Genomic DNA, 21,354 nt, shown 5'->3' with positions numbered 1-21,354 from the left:
CGACTGAGCACTCTCTCTGTTTGCCTTTCACCGGACCCCAAGGTTGTGGAGCGGGTGATCTGGGAACCGTCAGCTTAATTTGCCTGGACTCCTTCAGTGGCCACGCCCCAGGGAGCTGGCAGCTAAGGCCTTGGGTGTAGCTGCTGGTAGTAGGGGGAGTTGGGGGTCGGGAGTCCCCTCTGCTTCCCTCGGCCCCTACAGTCACGTCCACGGAGCTCTGGAGTAAGATTTTTGAGGTTTCCCAGCTGTATGTATCTGGTGGGGATGGGAGTCACACACCTGTTGAAGCCGATTCCGCTAGGAAGGGATCCCGTCAGCCAAACTATGGTGATGTCAGCCCCAGACTCCTTGCAGGAGTGTCAGATGGGAGGGGTGGGTCTGGCCTGTCTCTGGTCTGTCCCAGTCTGGGTTTCAGTTCTCGGTCCGCTGTTTCATGAAGGCTTGGTTAGCAACCTCTTCAAAGAGTCTCTACGCCGCACACGATCTCCGGCAGTGCTGAAATGCCTCCTTCTGCGCCAATAGCCAGACAGCGGCGGCAGCCTGCACCTCCGCACACAGGGTGGCCGAGATTCACCCATCTGGGGCAAGCTGTCTGCTCCAATAATCCCAAACTCCCCGCCTAGGTCTCACTTCAGCGGAATTTTGCTGGGAGTTTCTCAGCAGGCAGAATCCGAACATTCTGATGTGTCTCTCTGTCCACGTGGCTGAGGAGGTACTGAAAGCACTGCCTCCCCGCCCGCTGCCCTGTTGAATCCTTCCTCAAGAAATAGACTTAATGGAGGGCTGGGGTTGTGGCTCAGTTGTATAGTGTTCGCCTACCACATAAAGGGCCCTGGGTTCTATCCTCAGCACCACATATAAATAAATAAATAAAATAAAGGTATTATATCCGACTACAACTAAAAAATAAATATTAAAAAAAAAGAAATAGACTTGATGGAAATATACAGAACACTGTAGCCAGTGCCTACAGTTTGCACATTCCATGTAAACACAGGTAAAACACTGCCAAAGTTGACCATATGATGGACCATAAAACAAGTTTTAGCAAATGATAATGAACTGAAATTACACAAAGTATGTTGTCTAACGAAAATGCAAGTAAGCTAGAAACCAGTATTAAGATACCTTGAAAATCCTCATATTTTGAGAAATGATGAAATATATTCCTAAACTAGCCATAAGCCAAAGAAGAAATTAGAATTGAAAAAATGAGGCATTGGTGAAATGTTGCCTTCTAGATCATGTATGTAACAAAGAGATGTCCATTATCAACACTTGTATTTAACATTGTACTAGGAGTATAGAAAGGCAAGGGGGAAAAGATAGAATTGAAAAAAGAAGACATGAAAAAAATACAAATTTTTGCAGATATACATTAAAGTTTAGACCTGCTATTCAGGTTTAAGGGCTCTCTCTGGAATATAAAAAGAACTAGTAAAAGTCAGTAAGAAATAAATACATATACAATCTAGTAGATAAGTGAGCAAAAGCCTTGAACAGGCAGCTCACAAAAAGGAATATGTCCAACTAGCCAGCTAACATATGTAGATGCTTAACCTTCATTAGGGGCTCATTAGGAGTATGCAACTTAAATCCAAAATGATACAGATACCACATTGAAGACTATCAGATTGACAAAAATGTATAAGACTGAAAATATCAAGAGTTAACAAGGATATGGAATAACAGAAATTCTCAAAACTGATGATGAGAATGTAAAATGCTATAATTATTTTAGAAAACTGCTTTTAATCACTAATATTTAAAATATACCACCCTATGACCCAACTTCACATCCTAGTTTTTTACCTACAAGAAATGCATACATAACTCTATCAATAGACATTTAAAAGTTTATTATAAAATAATAAACTTATTTATTATTCTTAATAGTGAATGACTTGAAACCATCCAAGTGCCCTCCCCAGCAGAATAGATAAGTAAATCTTGGTATGTTGATAAAGTGGAGTTCTTGACAGCAATGAGAATGAATAAATACAGCTAGACAACATGGATGGAGGCAGACACCCAACAAAGGGTTTAAGATTTCATTTATCTGAAGTTCAAAAATTAAGCAACACTGTATTGTTCAGGAATATATAAATAAGTAAAATGAGAAAGAAAGGAGTGGAGTCAAAAGAATGGTTACTTTTTGAAAATAGAATCTCTGCTTTGCTATTGAGTTCAGGGTGCCTGTTCCTCTCACCGTACCAACCTTCACTCCTGTCTTCTTTGCCTATATTCAAACATGGTCTACATTCCAGTGACAGGAACACTTGCACTTTTCAGAATTTTTTATTATCTTTTATATTTCCTTTTATGCAGACTTCAAGAGTATGCAATTCATCATAGTAAAGCATCCCTGATTTCTCCAGAGAAGTCCTTGCTACCTTTTGCCAGAAGGTTCCCGATGTCTCATTCCTTCTCCTACATCCTTGAGATTTCTTGGCCTTTTTCTCCCAACATACTATTTTCTGTCATGAATAGGCATGGAGTCAGCTTCTGAGTCAAATCCTAGCTCTGCCTCTATGCTGTCACTATGATCATGGTCAGGGACCTAACCTTTTAGCCTTAGTTCCTCCACCTGAGAAATGAGGGCATTCGAGTAATTTAACTAAATCACACACACATATGTGCTTGTCAGGTGGTAGGTTTGAAATAGAGTAGCTGTTATCATATTTGTATAACTTTGTATTATTGCATGTTTTGTATGTGCATTAACATCTAAGAGCCTTGGAAACAGCTGCACTCTCATATTTTTATATCTCCCACAGTATCTTTTTGTGATTGGGCCCTGTAAATGTCTTTACTGATGAACAAAAAGGTGTAAGTTAGTGAATAATTACCATTTTAAAAATTTCACATCCAAGTTTCTTTAAATTGTTCATTTCTTTAGTCTTTTGAAAGATTATTTTATATTCTGAAGGCAATGATTCTGTACAATCCTTAAGTATCCCAGAGTATACTAAAGATGTGAAGAATTTTATGAAATCTCAAAGTACTAATGGTTTCATTCCAGATACGCCAATGGCATAATCAGGGGTTACCTCTTGGTCAGAACTCAATAGAGAATGCCATCTTGATCAAGAATTGCCAGCAGTGGCCACTGATGATTGACCCACACAAGCAAGCACACAACTGGATCCAACAGATGGAAGGAACTGGGCTGCAAGAGCTCTCTGCTGAGGATAACAATTACTCCAAAAAGATTGAAAATGCTATGAAAACAGGAGAGAGTGTCTTCTTGAAGGTGTTTGGACAATATGACCTAATTCCCTATTTCCAGCAACACATGCTATATACAATGAGCATAAAGACTAAAAATTTTAAGTGATAGGTAACTCTGTCAGAGAAAAAAATTCATATATATATATATATATATATATATATATATATATATATATATCATATGTACACATTTAATATCTACAGTGAGTTTTGAATATTCAGTTCTCTTAGAGCTGTCTTTCATTCCAGGTATTTAATAAGATTTAAATGTTTAAAATAGTAGTGCTTTCAACTGATTATCTAGGATCATTTTCTTAATTATATCTGTTTTGTTCTTTGTTTTTTGTTTTATTTTTCAGAATCTCCCTGAAACATTTTCTCCAGGCTTGATGGCAATTCTGAAGAAGGATATCTATCAGAAAAGAGGGCAATATTTCATAAGAATTGATGACTGTGAGATTGAATACAATTCCAAATTTAGGTAATGTCTCTAACAGTTAAATTGTATCAAATGTCTATATTTTTTTTAAGACAGATAATGTTCAAGGCCTTGTATTTTCGTCTTGATAAGCTCCCACCTGCCTGACGGCAAAAGTAAAGTTGCATTTTGAATATGCTTTTTGTTCGTGTGTTGCTGGCAAATAGCACTCATCAGTGTGCAGAATAAAGAACAGATTTTTATTTATTGACCAGTATTTTTCAAACTGTGCCCAATGAAATCTGTGGGTTTCTTGAAGAATTTCAGAAGCTGAGCAGAGAGGGTAACAAACACTGGCCATGCTTGATCCAGAGCTCGGATTGTTCCACTTGCCTAACATATACTTGGGTGGGGCAAGCTTTTGCTGCTTTAGAAAACAAACCCATATTTAATAGCCATGCAAAAAGAGATATTTGCCTAGAGATAAAAATACTGTACTCATGTTCCCAAATGGAACTGGCCTCTTGGAAACCCACTTCCACTAGCTAACTTCACAAAGAACTTATTATGAAGTCGAATTTGATCACCACAAAAATATGATTTCCAAGAAAATAAGATATTTGAGTTGTTCATGTTTCATTCTCTTCTTATAAACAAAGATACCAGAAAATCAGTTTCTCATCAGAGGAGTTCTGAGTAAGCAAGTTATCAGCAAGGGAACCAGAAGATTTGAAGGGTCCCTAGCCAGTTGTTCTGCACTCCTTCCCAATAACTATGCAGCTTCTCCCCAAAGGGTCTGTTTGGCTGTGTACACTTTCCCCAGGGCAGGGCTGCAGGCTTGCCTCATTCTTAGAATTCTCTCTCCTACTGTCCTTTGTTCTGTTAATAAAATATTTTCCCAAGTTATGTTCCTCAAAACAGCATTTTCAGGGATTTAACAGGTATCACCCAAATAAAAGGTATCCAAGGCTTTTTTTTAAAGCAGTGGGTTAAAGTTAAACAGGGACTTTCTGTTAGGAATTTAAAAACCTCCCTATTCATTGAACCCTTTTACTGTTGCATGGAATAACCCTTTGGAAAACACCATGTTAAACCATGCTTTTTTCTCAGTGGATACACTGTAATTAAGTTACAGCTCTAGAAATGCACATAAAGCTACCTTTTCCTGAATTGACAACCTGTCCTCATGTTTGAAATGTGTGTACTTGAGGAAGGGATGGAGGACACTGTTTAGAAGACAGACTTCGAGAACAGGTGCCCTCTTCACTTTCTGGCCATTGATATGGGCAACTTATTTAACCTCTCTGAGCTTCAATTTCAAAATAGATTGAAGAGTTGTCCTCACTTTATTTGATTGCTACTCTCAGGGCCACCACCCTGTTCTAAGCCACCTTCATCTCTCACGACCTAACTTCCCATTTTGCTACCTCCCACCTCTGCCCAGGTTGTTCTCAAGACAGCAGCTAGAGAGGTCACTTAAAAAGATCATATCACTTCTCTGCTCAAATCCCCTAACTGACTTCTCTCATTCAGGGTAAAAACCAGTCTTTAAAAATGGCCTAGTTCCAGGTCATAACTCCTACTCTTTAGCATTTTTCTTTACTCTGTCCTCATGTTTAAATATGGTCTGAACCTAATTTATGATTGTGTTTTTTAAAGTCTTAAATAGAAACTTATTCACACAATGTAAGTTGAGAGACTACTTTGTTTACAATGCTGAATAATACTAAAAATTAACCTTGTCTTCTTCCAGGAAAAAAAAATGTTTTGCATTATTAAGTAATTTTGTTTTATTTTTCTCCTTCTGTATATTCTTTGAATAACTGGTATCTTTGTTGTGTTTAGGTTATACTTATCTACAGAAATAGACAATCCCCATTTTCTTCCATCAGTTTATAATTTTGTTACTATGATCAATGTCATAGTAACATTCCAAGGTTTGCAAGATCAACTCTTATCTACTATATTAAGTCATGAAGTTCCTCATTTAGAATATCAACGCTTCCAGATTTTAGACAGTATTTCTCTTGGTGCTATAACTATTGAAGAACTGGAAGAAGAAACATTGAACTTACTACAGAAATCACAAGGTAAGTGCAGCTGTTTAGTGAGATTAAGAGACCTTGAATGAAGATCAGAATAAAAAGTTACAAGGACCAAATTTTGAATTGGCACCAAAAATTTTCACAAGATAACTGATTAATGCAGGCACACCATCCCATTTCTAAGCTTAAGCATTGTGAATATCATAGGATGTTGGCCATCTTAATCTAAGAATAGGACAAATCTTAGAGAAGCTGGTTAGTTCCCGCCTAGGCTCCTTGCCCATATTTCAAGTACCTGATACCTATAAAATGTCTAAACTTTAGATTACAGAGACAAAAGATTGGGTTTTCCCCCAAGTTTTAATACTAAAGGATCTTTTAAAAGGAAACAATTCACTGATTTTTAATTTATGCCATTAAAATACTCTGCTTATTAAAATAGCAGTAGAAATTTTTTTCCTCTTCCATGTAAGAAATATCTAAAAATTCATAATCATTACAGCATCTAAACTTAAATTTAAGTTACATTCCTGGGTCACACTGACATATCTGCTCCTAATTCAACTGTAATAAAATATAACAATATCTAATAATGGAATTTTTCTGTTTTAACTTGTGACTCCTTAGGACTTCAAAGTTTCTCATATATTTTAGTTCCTCAATTAAGTTTATGGATAAGGAGTAATCTGTATATTTTATTGCTCTTCTTTATTTCTATTTTTATTGCAAATGCCCTATGAGTACACCACAAACTTAGTAACTGAACATTTACAGGTGGAGCCCTGATTTGTATTTACTTTTAAAGTTCTCTACACAATTCTAATTTTCATTACTAATTAAATATTGTTTTTCTAATCTAAAAGGCTCATTATCTAGGATGCAAACTCAATATTACCAGACACTTTAGTAAAATAAGCTGAAAACTAGTTTTTTAAAAGATAAATATATAATATATAAATAATAAAACAGTAATAATGATATAATTTTTGAAGAAGAAACAGAGTTTGATAGGGCATAAAGTTGCCATACCCAGGAGCAATATTGTGTGAGCCCCCATTTCTACAGCCTTAGTCCATACTCAATCTCTTGCTCCTCATCCTGACCACCATTCACCAATGCCACAAGGGAGCCAAACCACTAGTGGAGGGCATTCCCTAAGACTATCTAGAACTAGAACCATGAACTTCGTGAGAACGAGGACAGGTCTACCAATTTCGGTGCAGTGATGAATTTAAGCCTTTCCTTCCCACATTATGCTTACAGAACCCACAACACACACACAAAAAGTATGTATCCCTCCACTTATGTATTCACCTTAATATAGGATTGCCTTCCTCAACAAAGTACTGCAACACCAGCACTTTACTGAGATCTATGACCAAAAGAGGAATGTCTATCATATGGAGTTCTAGTCTTGCCTCAGTAAGATTACTGGGATGTGGAGAAAACACTGATTTGTTCAGCATGTTCAGAAACTATCTAAAAAACAAAAAGAAAGAAAGAAACAAACAAACAAACAAACTAATTGTTACAGCATAAAATACCTAAGATTTCAGAAATGCTTATTTTTGTGCCTTATAGGACTTCACATTTTATCATAAAAATCCCAAACTACCAAAAAATAAATAAAGTGGAGAAGGTAGTGAGGAGGGTATATTAGTCCCTTTTTGGTTACTATAATGAAAGTCTTGAGACAGGCTAACTTTATATAGAAAAGAGGTTTATTTATATCACAGGCAGGAGTGTATGTGAAAGGATCTGATCACATTGCCAAGAAAGAAGTTGGGGATCAGTGTTGGAGTCTGTAAACAAGTCAAAAATAACACCTGGCATTTTGCCAGGGGAATGTTAGAGTTCGTAAACAAGTCTGGATGGTGCCTGGCAAAATGCCAGAGGGAGTGGTTTGAGAAGTAACAAAAGCGAGCTATTAAGTGTGGAGATTCCTTATTGGTTGACTGATGTATCTAGTTTATGCTAATTAGATAAGCTGTGTGGAATGTATAAATACTGCTCCTGTCCTGCAATAAACGGCTCCTACTCCTGCTGTATCAACGTACACAAGTTATTCGTCACTCCCCGGTTATTTTGCTGCAGCCGGACTGCGGCAGATGGTGGCCCGTTACGGGGAGCCCCGGGACACTCGGGGGTAAGTGACGAAAAAAGCTGCCCGTCCATAGATAGGACGGGAGCAAATCTGCTCGTCCCTAGACAGATAGGACGAGAGGAAAAATGACCATTTCCAGAAAATGGAGAAGATTGATACAGTATGTTTGTGTCTTGTTTTGTCTCAGTGTATTGTATTGTCTTTGTGATGAAAATATGGAAGGGGTGAGAAGTAAATTACTAAGGAAAGGAGGCACCCCAGTGGAACCAAGAATAGCTAGGGCATGTGTTGATAAGAGCCCAGGAACTCTAGTCAGAAAGAAAAAGAAAGTTCAGAAGAAGAAGGATTATCAGGAAAAAAGTTGCAGCAAAAGGCTATTACTAAATACTTTTCGTTACCGGAGGGTGCATGAAGCGGAGAGGCAACTGCCGAGTATGCAAGCCGGTCACAGCGCAGCAAGGATTTTCCAAGAGGCCACAGCGACTGGCCCTTCCCTGCCTCCTGGCCGGGGAGCCAGCTCTTCTACTACCGAGAGCCCAAACCCAAATCTAGACCTGACCTGGAGGCACAGTCTCGCAGGCTCTTGCTCCCTGTGCCCAGTAGCAGTTTGAGTCCGGGACACTCCCCAGGGCGATCTGGGGCTGCCCAGGCGCTACAGCCAGCAGAAGACACTACCAGCGTCCCTGATGTTTGGTCATTTTCAATGCCAATAACTAAGCTACAATGGTTCTCCCACACCTGGAAGCTAATGAGTAATGAGCACCTTTAAGGCTTATTTCAAATGCAAAAAAACCTTGAGATAATGTACTAAATTGTTCAGAAGGTTGTTTTCTTAGTGGAATGCTACAGGATTTTCTTTAGCCATCCGGAGTTCCTGCCTTCGTCCCAGTGTTGGTAAAGACCAAGGTGGAAGAATTTCCAGTGTTGCTGATAACCAGAGGAGACTTCGGATTAAGCTAGTTGCCTGCAGAACTTACCTGGACTGTGATTTAAGCTAGCTGCCTGCAGAACTTACCTGGACTGTGATTTACCTGGACTGTGAGTTAATCTATTGAGAGACTGCTTTACCTGGACTGAGACAACAAACTGTAATCTACAACAAATTGTAACTCGGTATCTTTGCAAATGGTGCCATTGCTGGTATAATTTTTCCAAGGGCTTCTTGCATGGAGCCATCAATTGGCTTGGTATTATGGCATTTTGTATCCTCCCTTTCTGTTTGTAGCAGGTTATTTATGGTGTTTCTGTAAAAACCACTATGGTCGTTATTTAAATTAAACAAAAGGGGGAAATGTTGGAGTCTGTAAACAAGTCAAAAATAACACCTGGCATTTTGCCAGGGGAATGTTAGAGTTCGTAAACAAGTCTGGATGGTGCCTGGCAAAATGCCAGAGGGAGTGGTTTGAGAAGTAACAAAAGCGAGCTATTAAGTGTGGAGATTCCTTATTGGTTGACTGATGTATCTAGTTTATGCTAATTAGATAAGCTGTGTGGAATGTATAAATACTGCTCCTGTCCTGCAATAAACGGCTCCTACTCCTGCTGTATCAATCAACACAAGTCGTTCGTCACCCCCCGGTTGTTTTGCTGCAGCCGGACTGCGGCAGATCAGGCTTGCTCTTATATAACACCTCATTCAGGGGTCCCATGAGAGCTACGCTTCTGAGAATATCTCCCCCAGCACACTTCTCACGAGGCTCCACCTCTTAAAGGTTGTTTTTCAGCACCATCACATTAGGGACCAAGTCCCCCAACCCAGGAACCCTCAGAACAAACCACTTTCAAACCACATCCAAACCACCACAGAGGGTGTGCCTTTCCTAACTTGAAAAGTGCAAAAAATCTTTGACTATTGCTATGCCATTGTCTTGACCCAGTTCTAGAAAGAGATGTGTGCTAGCTGGATAATTTTTAAAAGAAGTCTGAAACTCATATTTTGCAACCACATTTATTAAAAAAAATAAGCTCAAAGTTCATTATATCTTATGTCAGCAACAGGCAAATCCTCACTTAGAAGTGTGTTTGTTTACTATGAAATTTTAAATACACATCTATGCCTGGAAGGATCTGACTTTATTCCTTTCCTATGTTAATTACACTTAACATGCTCTTTCTTCATAATATCTGAATAAACTATGTTTCTATTAATGATAAAACTAGGTAGCTACAAGGATAAGGTTTCCATATGTTTCCTTATAAGACTGTAACCATCAGTTGGTAACCCCTAGGGAGCAAAACAGCTAGGTACTATGTAATATATGTAAAAGGTAACATCATGGATCTAACAAGATTCAGAACCACAGCCTCTCCCATTTCATGAACCACTCATGTAACAAATGTCATATTTTGGTAAAACCTTTGCATAAGTTGGAAAAAAGATAGGTTTAATAAAACAAATGGATATTTAAGTTGTTAAATTTAAGATAACACATCAAAGCACTAGAAGTAATGTTTTTTCAAAAGATGAGTTCCAACCAATTAATGGTCAAGGAATCAATTTCAATTCTATTTGCTTAATAAGATAGACTAGAATACAAAATATCACAGGACATCACATGAAATAATAATATGCCTGTTATTTTCTGTAAATTTAATTTTAATTCTCTTATATATAGTGGTTCACTGTGTAAATTGATTCCACATGATAGATGGTTCCTTACTGTATGCCTGTAATAAAAATATAACCCATAAATACTAAAATAATATCAAGAAGAGATGAGGGAGTAGAAAGTGGGGCATAACATAAAAGCCCATCTTCAGCATAAAACCAACAAAAAGCCCACAGTAAAAATTCTTATGTGAAGAGTAAAGAATGACATTTGGAAAAGTAAGAGGCTCAAAATAGCCAAAGCAATCCTCAGCAAGAAAAGTGAAGCAAGAGGTATCACAATACTAGACCTTAAATTGTCCTACAGACCTATAGTAACAAAAACAGATATGTAGACCAATGGTAGAGAATAAGAAGACACAGAGCCAAACCCACATAAATACAGTTATGTCATACTAGACAAAGGTGCCATAAATATACATTGGAGAAAAGATAGCTTCTTCAACAAATGGTGCTGGGGAAACTGGAAATCCATATGTAATATGATAAAATTAGACCCTCATCTCTTACCCTGCACCTAATAGAAGAAAAAGTAGGCACAACTCCATCATGTTGGCTTAGGGACTGAATTCCTCAACAAGACTCCTAAAGCACAAAAAGTAAAATCAAGAATCAATAAATGGGAGGGTATCAAACTAAAAAGCTTCTTAACAGCAAAGGAAACAATCAAGAACACAAAGAGAGAGCCTATGGAATGGGAGAAAATCTTTGCCACTCACACCTCAGAGTATTAATCTCCAGGATATATAAACAACTCAAAAAATTTAACACCAAAAACACAAATAACCAAGTCAATAAATGGGCAAGGGAACTGAACAGACTTCACAGAAAAATAAATATGAACGGTCAACAAATATATGAAAAAAAAATGTTCAACATCTCTAGTAATTAGTGAAATGCAAATTAAAACTACACTGACACTTCATCTCACTCCAGTTAGAATAGTAAAATCAAGAATATAAGTAACAATAAATGTTGGTGAGGATATGAGGGAAAAGGCACACTCATACATGGCTGGTGGGACTGCAAATTGGTGCAACCACAGTGGAAAGCAGTACAGAGATTCCTAAGAAAACTTGCAATGGAACCACCATTTGACCCAGTCATCCCATTCCTCAGCATATACCCAAAGGACTTAAAATCAGCATAATATAGTGATACGGCCACATCAATGTTCAGAGCAGCTCAATTCACAATAACTAAGCGGTGGGACCAACCTAGTGCCCTTCAAAAGATGAATGGATAAAGAAAATGATGTACATTATACACAATAGAATATTACTCAGCCATAAAGAATTATAGCATTTGCTGATAAATGAATGGAACTGGAGGCTATCATGCTAAGTGAAATAAGCCAATCCAAAAGAACCAAAGACCAAATGTTCTTTCTGATATATGATGCTGACTCACAATAGGCGGTATGGAAGGAAAAGTGGAGGTTCACTGGATTGGGCAGGGAGAAAATGAGGGAAGAAAGGGAGGATGGGAATGGGAAGACAGTAAAATGACTCAGACATAACTTTCCTATGTTCACATATGAATACATGACCAGTGTAACTCTACATCATGTACAAGCACAATAATGGGAAGTATGATACATATTCTATGTATGTATGATATGTCAAAATATACTCTGTCACATATAACTAAAAATAACAAATAAAAAAAAGAGTACAAATGAAGAAACAGGTACTTAATATTACTACAGTTTTTATTTAAATTCACTTTTTTGTTTCTCTTTAGGATGCATATTAGATGATGAGGAAATGGTAGATACCTTAAGAAAATCCAAAATAATTTCAAATGAAATTTCAAGACGCAATGAAGCAACAGAAAAAGAAAAAAGTGAAATGCAAGCAACATATAAAAACTACCTCCCCATTGCTACTCGAGGTGCCCTGCTCTACTTTCTAGTGGCTGATCTTACACAAATCAACTGCATGTACCAGTTCTCCCTGGACTGGTTTCATCAGGTTTTTGTTTTATCAGTAGTTTCCAAAAACAAAGAACAGGAAAGTGGCTTGAAAAGAGAGAGAACATCTCTGAATCAAATATCTCATTTGATTATGAATACCTCAGAAGAACCTAATTTGGAGAGAGAAAAAAATTGTTTAGACAAGCATGTTAAAAATGCAGTAGATGTGTTGACAAGAAATATTTTTAAGGTGAGATATTCTTTAATGTGAATTTTGCATATTTCTTTAATCTAACTGGGTTAGTCTAACCTTTGTATTTTTTTTCCTCTAGGTGGTTTCTTCAGCTCTGTTTAATGAACATAAACTCTGCTTCTCCTTTCGGCTTTGCACTGCAATCATGCAAAATAATGCTAATGGAAATCTAATGCAGGATGACATTGGATTCCTATCAGAAAAAGAATGGAATACCTTTTTATATTCTGGCTTATTGATAAATATTAAAAGTGTACTACCCAAGCCTAGACTTAATAGTAAGTAAAAGTAATTTGTCTGGATATAGGGAAAAAAATTGAAAATGTCTTTCTTTGCAAAATACTAAAATATCTCCAAGGTGCTCCAAGTCACTGCTTCTATAATTGATTAAATTAAAGTAGATTGAAATCAAGCACAATGCCTATTTCATCACTGTACCTCCTAGTTGGTGGGGAGTACAATTGGTGCTCACTAATTCTTGAATTAATGAATAAATAAATAAAAAGTAGTATGGTTATAGCAGGCCTAATATGCAAAGCAGAATATCTAATTGTGGTCAATAGGAATACACACACACACACACACACACACACACACACACACACGTTAGATACCATTTGGAGTTAAACTTTACCCCTCCTGAAAAAAATTGCCCTCACTTTCTTATGAAAAAGCCTTGAAAATTTGAGCCACAGCATATCTGTCCAAAAAGCTTAGACAAGATTCTTTAACTATTGAATTTTTCCAAATGCTCCTGTGTTGTACATTTTATATCTACAATGGCATAAATGTTATGGCAGTAAATGCATTCACACTGTTGTGCTGAAAAATAAGAAATTTAAAGGAAATCTGATATTCACAAGGAGGTATGGAGTGGTGGTTTGTATTAAATTTTGTTGACTGTTTGGAGATCATTAACAAAAACTAGGAATCAGAATAAAAACATGAAAAGAGTTACTTTTAAGTATACCAGAAATATGGATAGTCCTCTATTGTATGTGTGTGTGTGTGTATCAAAGCATGATACTTAGTGAATGTTTGATAAATAGCCACTTATAGCCATTGAATCAACGAATGATCTTGTGGATTTATTATGATTCTTTTGCTTACATAAGAAAGAAACTATAACAGTAGCTTAAACAAAAAATAAAAATAGAAAGTTATCCAGGGATTCTGTGGCATTTTAGAAGCAACCAAAGAAAAATGTAAACATCAAACATTGATATGAAAACTATTAACATAATAGTAATCATTTTTAACATAAGTCAGTTTTGAACAAGTTGGCAAAGTAGCAAGAGAAAAGTGACTCATGTATACAAGGTAGCTTCTAGGGGATTGCCAGCAGATTTCTCAGCAGAAACTTTGTAGGCCACAGGCAGTAAAATGATATATTCCAAGTGCTGAAAGAAAAAAAAAAGTGTCAACTAGAAATGCTGTATCTGAAAACTATCCTTCAAAAATGAAGAAATTAAGGCTTTCCCAGAAAAACAAAAATTTAGTTTTTTACCTTTACACTTGCCCTACAAAAAAAAAAATGCTAAAGGAACTCTTTCCATTGAAACAAAAGCACAGCAGTCAGCAGATATTGATATCCCAGTATCAGACAGAGTCTCAGACACTCATAAACATAAAATTATACAAAAATATTAGGTTCTCCAATAAAGGTAAAAGTATAGAGGAACGTAGTTACTTTAATGCTTGTAAATTAAATGACAAAAACACTTTTAACTATTCTATAATTATGTTCATGGATAAACAATGTAATTTATAACATCAATAATGTAAGATATGTAAGTAGAGCTTGAAAAGAGTTTCTATATATGACGAAAGTTAAGTTGTTATCAGTTTAAATTAGAATGCTATATTAATAACGTGTTCTGTGCAATGGTAACTGTCAGATCAGGTGAGGCGGTCAGCAACCAAAGGAGGCAGATTTAAAAAGGCTGCTGAACGAGGCTTTATTGAGATACCACTCCCGGGCAGAACTCGATCAGACCCACAGAGGGAACAGGAGAAGGGTCTGAGGAGAAACCTCGTGGAAGCTCGATCTGACTAGACTTTTATGGGGCTTACAGCAGGAAGGGAAGGGCTTGGGACAGGAAAAGGTGTTTTTAGGGTCCCTTGTCCCTTTGGAGTTGGTCAGGGGAGTTGGCTGAACTCCAGGATTGGCCAAGGGGTCATGCTGATTGACAGGCGTTAGTCAGGAGATCTCGCTGATTGACAGGCATTTCCCCCAGCACCTGACTGATGTTCCTTTCCCGCGTGGGCTGCTTTGTTCTAAGTCGCCACTAAGTCACCACCAAGTCGCCACCACTGACCTAACAGTAATCACAATGGAAAAAAATATATATATATATATATCTCATATACACAAAAGGAAAAATAAGAGAATCAAAATGTATCACTATAAAAAATCAACAAAACATTAAAAGACAATAAAAGAAGAGGCCCTTATTGTGAGGCTGTTGACTTATATAGGCTTTCAGAGAGATGCTGCTAGGCAGTTGATGGCTCTTGTAATTCAACTTGATTTCTAAATAGAAGCTGGATTCATCTGACAGAGAAGAAACTAGAACCAGACATGAGTCTCACATTCCCAGTGTGAACTTCTTTGGTGCTGTCAATCCTAGATACACAGTTGATGAAGACGATATTTTTCTTTTGTGATTATAAGCTTTGTGAAAACAGGATACCTTCCTTATCCCTAATATCTGGCCCAGAATAGATACTCAAAAAAAATATTTTGAGAGATTCAAGATGGCAGATGAGAGGAAAGCTGCATTTTCATTTGCTCCATGGTTTAGGTTTAAAGCAGCAAGAGTACTGCTCTCAGCAAGGTGGATGAGAAAGGGAATTCATTGAAATTCAATATCAGACAGAGTCTCAGACACTCATAAAGTCAGGTGCATGCATGAAAAACTGCATTGGAGCTAAGTCAGTTGCAGCAGTAGTTGTGATGCTGGTAAACCACAAAGGCAGGGTATAAAACAGAGAAACACAATGAACAAGTTCGGCATAGAAAAACTTGAAAACCAGAAAAGCAACCTGAACTTATCTGATCCAGAGGCTGCACAGCAAACTGGTGTTTGAAAGTGCTGTGTTTCTCACCTGGCAAGTGGAGACCTGAGTCAGGAGCCATCTTGCGGAGGCCATGCTGCAGCTTTCTGATGCAGGAGCCCAGGAGATCATAGCAACCATTGCCATACTGTCCTGGCAAGCACTATCATGGCCTAGTGTGTACCTAGTAGAACTTGAGTGAAACAGGCACAGAGACTGTACCCAGGGAATTGAAGTCAGAAAAATAGAGGGGAGTGCAATGCACTTTCCCTTTGAGTCTGTCTGCCATGTGACCAACTGCAGGGTGTTGGAAAACTGAACAGGTGAGAGTGAATATACTCAGGGACTAAGCCCAGGAAGAACATATTCCTTGGCAGCAACATGTGGGGACATGTGATTCCCCTGCCCTGTGAGTAGAATTCTTGGGAAGCTCCTGAAAGCCAGACAGCCAGCACAGATTGGCATCTGTCTGGCCCTAGTGGTGTGTTGATCTAATCCCTTCGGAGCAAATATACCCACAAAGCCTCTTAGGCCTGATTAGACCTAAGCTGTAGCTACCAGAACTCCCCTTATAGAACCCTGCAGCAGCCTCACTCTGGGAGTGCATTAATCTGGTCTGTCAGTGTTATCATTAGGGTATCTAATTGGGGTTCAGGTCCTTGTTGTCCCAAACAAAGAATTGAGCAAGAAACACAGAATTAATAGGAAAAGTACAGATATATTAGAGGCAAGGTGAGAGAAGCACTCCATAAGGTAGAGAGGAGTGGGCCAAGTGAAAAAGAAGCCCAATGTCCCAGTGTCTAGAAATTAGTGTCTTATATGCCAAGCTCTGAGGCATTCTTTTTCCTATATGGGCTGAATTGAAGATCTTACTCATTTGCTTCCATTGGGTACCTTATAATACCTGATTAGAATATTGTCCAATTTTCCCCCATTGGTTACTTTAGAAAATCTAATTAAAATACTGCCCACTTTACCCACATTGGTCACTTTGAAATATCAGACCTGTAGTGGGAGTCATCATGATGATAACTTCTCAATGGTGGGAGTTGTTGTGGTAATGAGACTCACCGTAAGAGAGACGTGATGATTCGTCTCCCTATATTGTCCTTTGGTGGTATATTTTTCTTACATCCTGCCTCCACCACCTTGGCATCCCTGAATTTGTATTTAACATTTGGACAAAATTCAATTAATGGCATTTCCCATTCTATCCTAGTGAGAAGGGAAGCTGAGAGCTATTTCAAGCAGCTTTAGTTATAGGCCACTCCATCTGGCAGCTCAGTGAGCAGAAAGAGTGCTTGCCCTTGCTAAGCATCTTTCATCTTTTCCCCCTTTTTGGTTCTTGTTTTTATCATTTTTCTCCTTTTTAACATTTTTTATAATAGTTTTTTTCCTTGTCTTTTGAGGATTAGGGTTTTAAGTTTGTTTATTTTGATCTGGTTTGGTTTAGTTTGGTTGTTTCCATTTCTCCCCTCCCACTAACAGCCAAATCTCTTGTTCTGTTCTCTCTCCCTTTACTTTGTTTTTTCTACTTTTTCTCATTTTTCCTACTTTTTCTTCCACCTGCTATATCTCTTCTGCATTTCTCTGTTCACATTTTGAACATTCTAAACTTTCTTCTACTTTCCTATCACATTTTCTTTTCTCTTTATTCACTATATCTTACCATATTTTAGAGGTGTTTGGCTTATATTACTTTTGACCCCAACATTCATGTTGTTGCAATTATTAGTACTGTGGATGACAGAGTTGTCATCTAGTTAATGCCAGATCTAGTTCATGGTTATCGTTTTGGATTGCTAATCCCATCATTCATGTTTTTGCAATAATTAGTGTTGTAGATATCATAGGAGGCGCTGGGTATTTATTTTAATACTGTATATTGTTTCAATTGTTGCTACTGTTTGTTTCCCCCTTTTCTGTAAGGTACTGGGAGTCTACAAGCACACTGCAAGTTCACAGGGTAGAGACTCTGCTGCTTAACTAATCCTAGCCAAAAGACAGTGCACCTTGCTCCACACATAAATTAGCCTCATTCAAACTTCAACTATTCTTTAATACAATGAATAAATAGAGACAAAACCCCAAAACTAATAACTAGGCCCCAAGTTAGAACAGCTAGGAGGGGGGCCATTAGGCCCCACTCATGAACATCCAGCAAAAACAAAATTAACACAAAGTCAGTGAATACCACACTTACAAGGGATCTCAATCTAGACACTTTGGCCAAAGAAAGCTGTGACCTAAGGCCCACACATAAGAGCAGAAGGATAATCCCTCCCAACAGAGGCATAAAATCCAACACAGGAACACAAGAAATATTTAAAAACAAGATAACATAATACCTCTTAAGGTTTGTAATTCACCAGCAATGACTCCAAAAATATTGAAGTAAATTAAATATCAGATAAAAGAATTCAAGAGAATGATTATAAAAATGATCAATTATTTCCAAAAGAATGCAGAAAAACAACTGAATGAATTAAAGAAGTCAAAACAGGGTATGAATGAAGAACTCAATAAGGACATAGAGATATTGAAAAAGTACCAAACAGAAATCTTGGAAATGAAGGGCACAATAAATAAAATAAAATGTTCACTCAAAAAGAGTATAGATAATGCCACAGACAGAAGCTCAGAGTTGGAAGACAAAGTGGCCAGCCTTGAACATTCAGACTGTACTAAAGAAAAGAAAATAAGTAACCATGATCAGAATTTATAAGAACTCTGGGAGAATATTAAGAGACCAAATTAAGAGACCAAGAATCATTAGAATTGAGGAAGGTTGTGAGATGCAGGTTAATGGAATGGATAACTCTTCAAGGAAATAATATAGAAATTTTTTCCAAATCTTGAGAGTGAGAAGGACATCCAGTTATAGGAGGCAATAAGAACTTCAGGAGATAATATCAAAAAAGTACCTCTCCTTGATACATTATAATTAAAATGCCTAACATACAGAACAAGGATAAGACTTTAAAAGCTTCAAGAGAAAAATGTCAGATCACATTTAGAGACAGGTCAATCAGAATTACTTCCAAATTCTTAGCAAAAATTCTAAAAGCCAGGAGGGCTTGGAATGATGTGTTCCAGGTCCTGAGAGAAAATAACAGTCAACTAAGATTGCTATATCCATCAAAGTTATCCTTAATAAATCAAATGATACATTTCAAGATAAGCAGAAACTAAAAGAATTCATGACTATTAAACTGGCACTACAGAAAATACTTAAAGAAATGCTTCACATAGAATAAATAAAAACCAAACTGCAGAACTCACAAATAAACAAACAGGAATTAGTAATAACAATTAATGCAAATGGTCTCAACTCTACAATTAAAAAACACAGTCCAAAATCAAGACAGAAGACTGGGTACATTCACGGCAGTGGTGTAATATCCCATGCTCTCTGCATCTCTTCTCCTCCACCTCAGTTTGGATGGCTCAGGAGAATGGCTTTATATATGTAGCCATTGCTGGAGGCAAGCTTCTCCGCCAGCTGTCTGAGGTCCAGGGCCTCAGGGTATCTGCCTCTCACCTGCTCCCAAATCTTCAAGATCATCATGATCAGGATGTGAGAAAGATGTACCTGACCTACCACCTTCTGTGCTGGCCACTTCCCCAATCTCACCAAGGCCCCTATCCAGATGGATTCCTGAAACAAGCAATGGAGATTGATGGGTATCACACCAAGGTCATATTTGGTCTTACTCAAGGCAGGAGTTGTGTCTAGTAATCCCATGGACTCCTTCCAGTGTCTTGCCCAGTTCCTAAATCATAAACACACTTGCTGATGTCTTTGTGTAAAATATGACCAACATGGCTATTCTTCATATCATACTATCTTGGATAGAATAATGCCAACAACATTTGCTAGTAAATAATATACCACAAATTCTTATTAGAAGAATTGTGATTTGAGAAGTACCATTCAGGTAACCACAGAATTGGTACACAAATTTGCTGACACACACATAATGCCTTTGTTTGAAATCTCTGCTAAAAACCCCAATGATAAGGACCAGATGGAAGCCATATTTATGACCTTGGCTCACAAATTGAAGAGCCACAAATCATTAATGCTTAGTCAACCCCCTGATAATAGAATTATCCTGAAAACTAAAGCAAAGTCTGAAAGAACATGCTGGTGCTAAATAACAGCTTTATTTTACTGTATAATTTTGGCTAAGTAAATGCTTTTGAAGAATGACAGTGATGTCATAGGATTTAATCTCAGATATGAAGGACCATCCTAACGCCTCACTGTCTACCATTGTAATACATATTACTTTTGTATTGTATATCTACTTATACAATTTGTTACCATGGCAACACAGGGAAAAGTTGATTTTGAATGAGATTGAAAGTGAAGCAAAGATAGGATGAATCTCATCTTTTCATTGAGAGCCCACTGAAAGAGGCCTCAAGTGAGAGCCTGCTGGAATTGTAAATCAGTAACTGTTCACTCCCAAGATCCTGGGATTGAAAGATAAGTATGATTTAATATGCACCTACTGACATCTAAGTTATATTTGAAAGCAAATGCAGTGACTTCATAAGGTGTCTTATATATTATTTTGTTACCTTTAATGGTGAAAAACTAATTGAAAGCATCTGAGGCATTAGAACATGGGATGGGAATTGGTGAAAGGGATTCCTGGTATCACTTGTTCTCCCCTCACCCCATGCAATTTAATGTTCAAGTGCTGGATGAACTCAACTTGCACTTGGATTGTAGCTGGGAGGGCATCGTTCTAATTGCTTTGAGTCTATGTGTGTGTCTGTAATAGTATTGTGTTATCAATTTTTAAATGCTTAAAATTTATGGTCACAATGAACAATTACTTCAATTTGAAAAATAAGTAAGATATTGAAAAGTGTCTTGTCAATCCTCAATGGAAAGAATGCTTTAAATTTTTTGCCTTAAATACTTCTATTTTGAATTTAAAACTTTGCACATAGCTTCTATCTACATAAGTGGAATGTAAGTTCTGGACTCAGCTGCAGTGTGCATGTTCACTAATTCTGGTAGCTTACTGCCCTTGATAATTTTAGATGAAACTAAGCCAAAGATAATTTCACTTAAAATATTTTCAGAATGTGGGAAACCCAATTAAACATGTAATCTATTCTAGTTTAGGACTTGTTGTATATTTGTTTTTTAATCATTTGGGTGATCTTAACTGATTATTTAGTTACAAAAACAAAATCATTCTAAAGTAAACCGAAAGTAATACTTATAATAAATAATTGTTCAGTTTTAAGTATTAGAGTTTGAATTGGCTTTATTTATATTGAGGAAGATTACTCCATTTTTCTTAATTATGCTAGAATTAATAATTTAAAATCATTTTACTTTTATCTCAATTAACATTGATTTGTAACCATTTTTATAGGAACTGGAGTAGTTGTGATGGGTGTATTCATTTTTTAAAAAATGAATCTGTTTATTGCTTTTCAAAACATTTTCTGAAGTGGAGAAAGAAAATTTATATTTTCCAAGCACATCTATATTTTTTCAGTACTGTTATAATGATTTTTTTTAATATAGTGCTGAGGATCGAACCCAGGGCCTTATGGTGAGCACTGTACCTCTGAGCCACAGCCCCAGCCCTATCATGATTTTTAAATGAAGTAATTTAATGTTCTTTTTGTGAGACATTAATAACAAATGTCCTTTACAGCTCTAAGAAAGGACTTATTTTTTACCTTAATATTTT

General features: G+C 37.1%; 1 protein-coding gene, 1 long non-coding RNA gene and 1 pseudogene across 2 annotated transcripts in view; all 3 read left to right on the top strand.

The window, feature by feature from the left end:
* Window positions 1–21,354, top strand: part of Dnah14 (dynein axonemal heavy chain 14) — a 376,581-nt gene that overhangs the window by 296,743 nt on the left and 58,484 nt on the right. Inside the window, 5 exon segments of the mRNA XM_071619724.1 lie at window positions 3,023–3,253; window positions 3,591–3,712; window positions 5,495–5,739; window positions 12,150–12,571; window positions 12,654–12,852. Of these exon segments, the coding sequence (XP_071475825.1) occupies window positions 3,023–3,253; window positions 3,591–3,712; window positions 5,495–5,739; window positions 12,150–12,571; window positions 12,654–12,852 (1,219 nt within the window).
* Window positions 7,513–9,358, top strand: LOC139707831 (uncharacterized). Its single transcript, XR_011709258.1, has 2 exons — window positions 7,513–7,840; window positions 8,648–9,358. It is a non-coding gene; the product is annotated as an uncharacterized lncRNA (long non-coding RNA).
* LOC114107340 (ras-related protein Rab-33B pseudogene) lies at window positions 15,486–19,788 on the top strand (annotated as a pseudogene).

This window comes from Marmota flaviventris, chromosome 12 (assembly GCF_047511675.1).
Source record: "Marmota flaviventris isolate mMarFla1 chromosome 12, mMarFla1.hap1, whole genome shotgun sequence".
Classification (NCBI taxonomy): Eukaryota; Metazoa; Chordata; class Mammalia; order Rodentia; family Sciuridae; genus Marmota; species Marmota flaviventris.
Note: the sequence above shows the minus strand (reverse complement) of the source record. Positions and strands in the feature narration are given on the sequence as shown.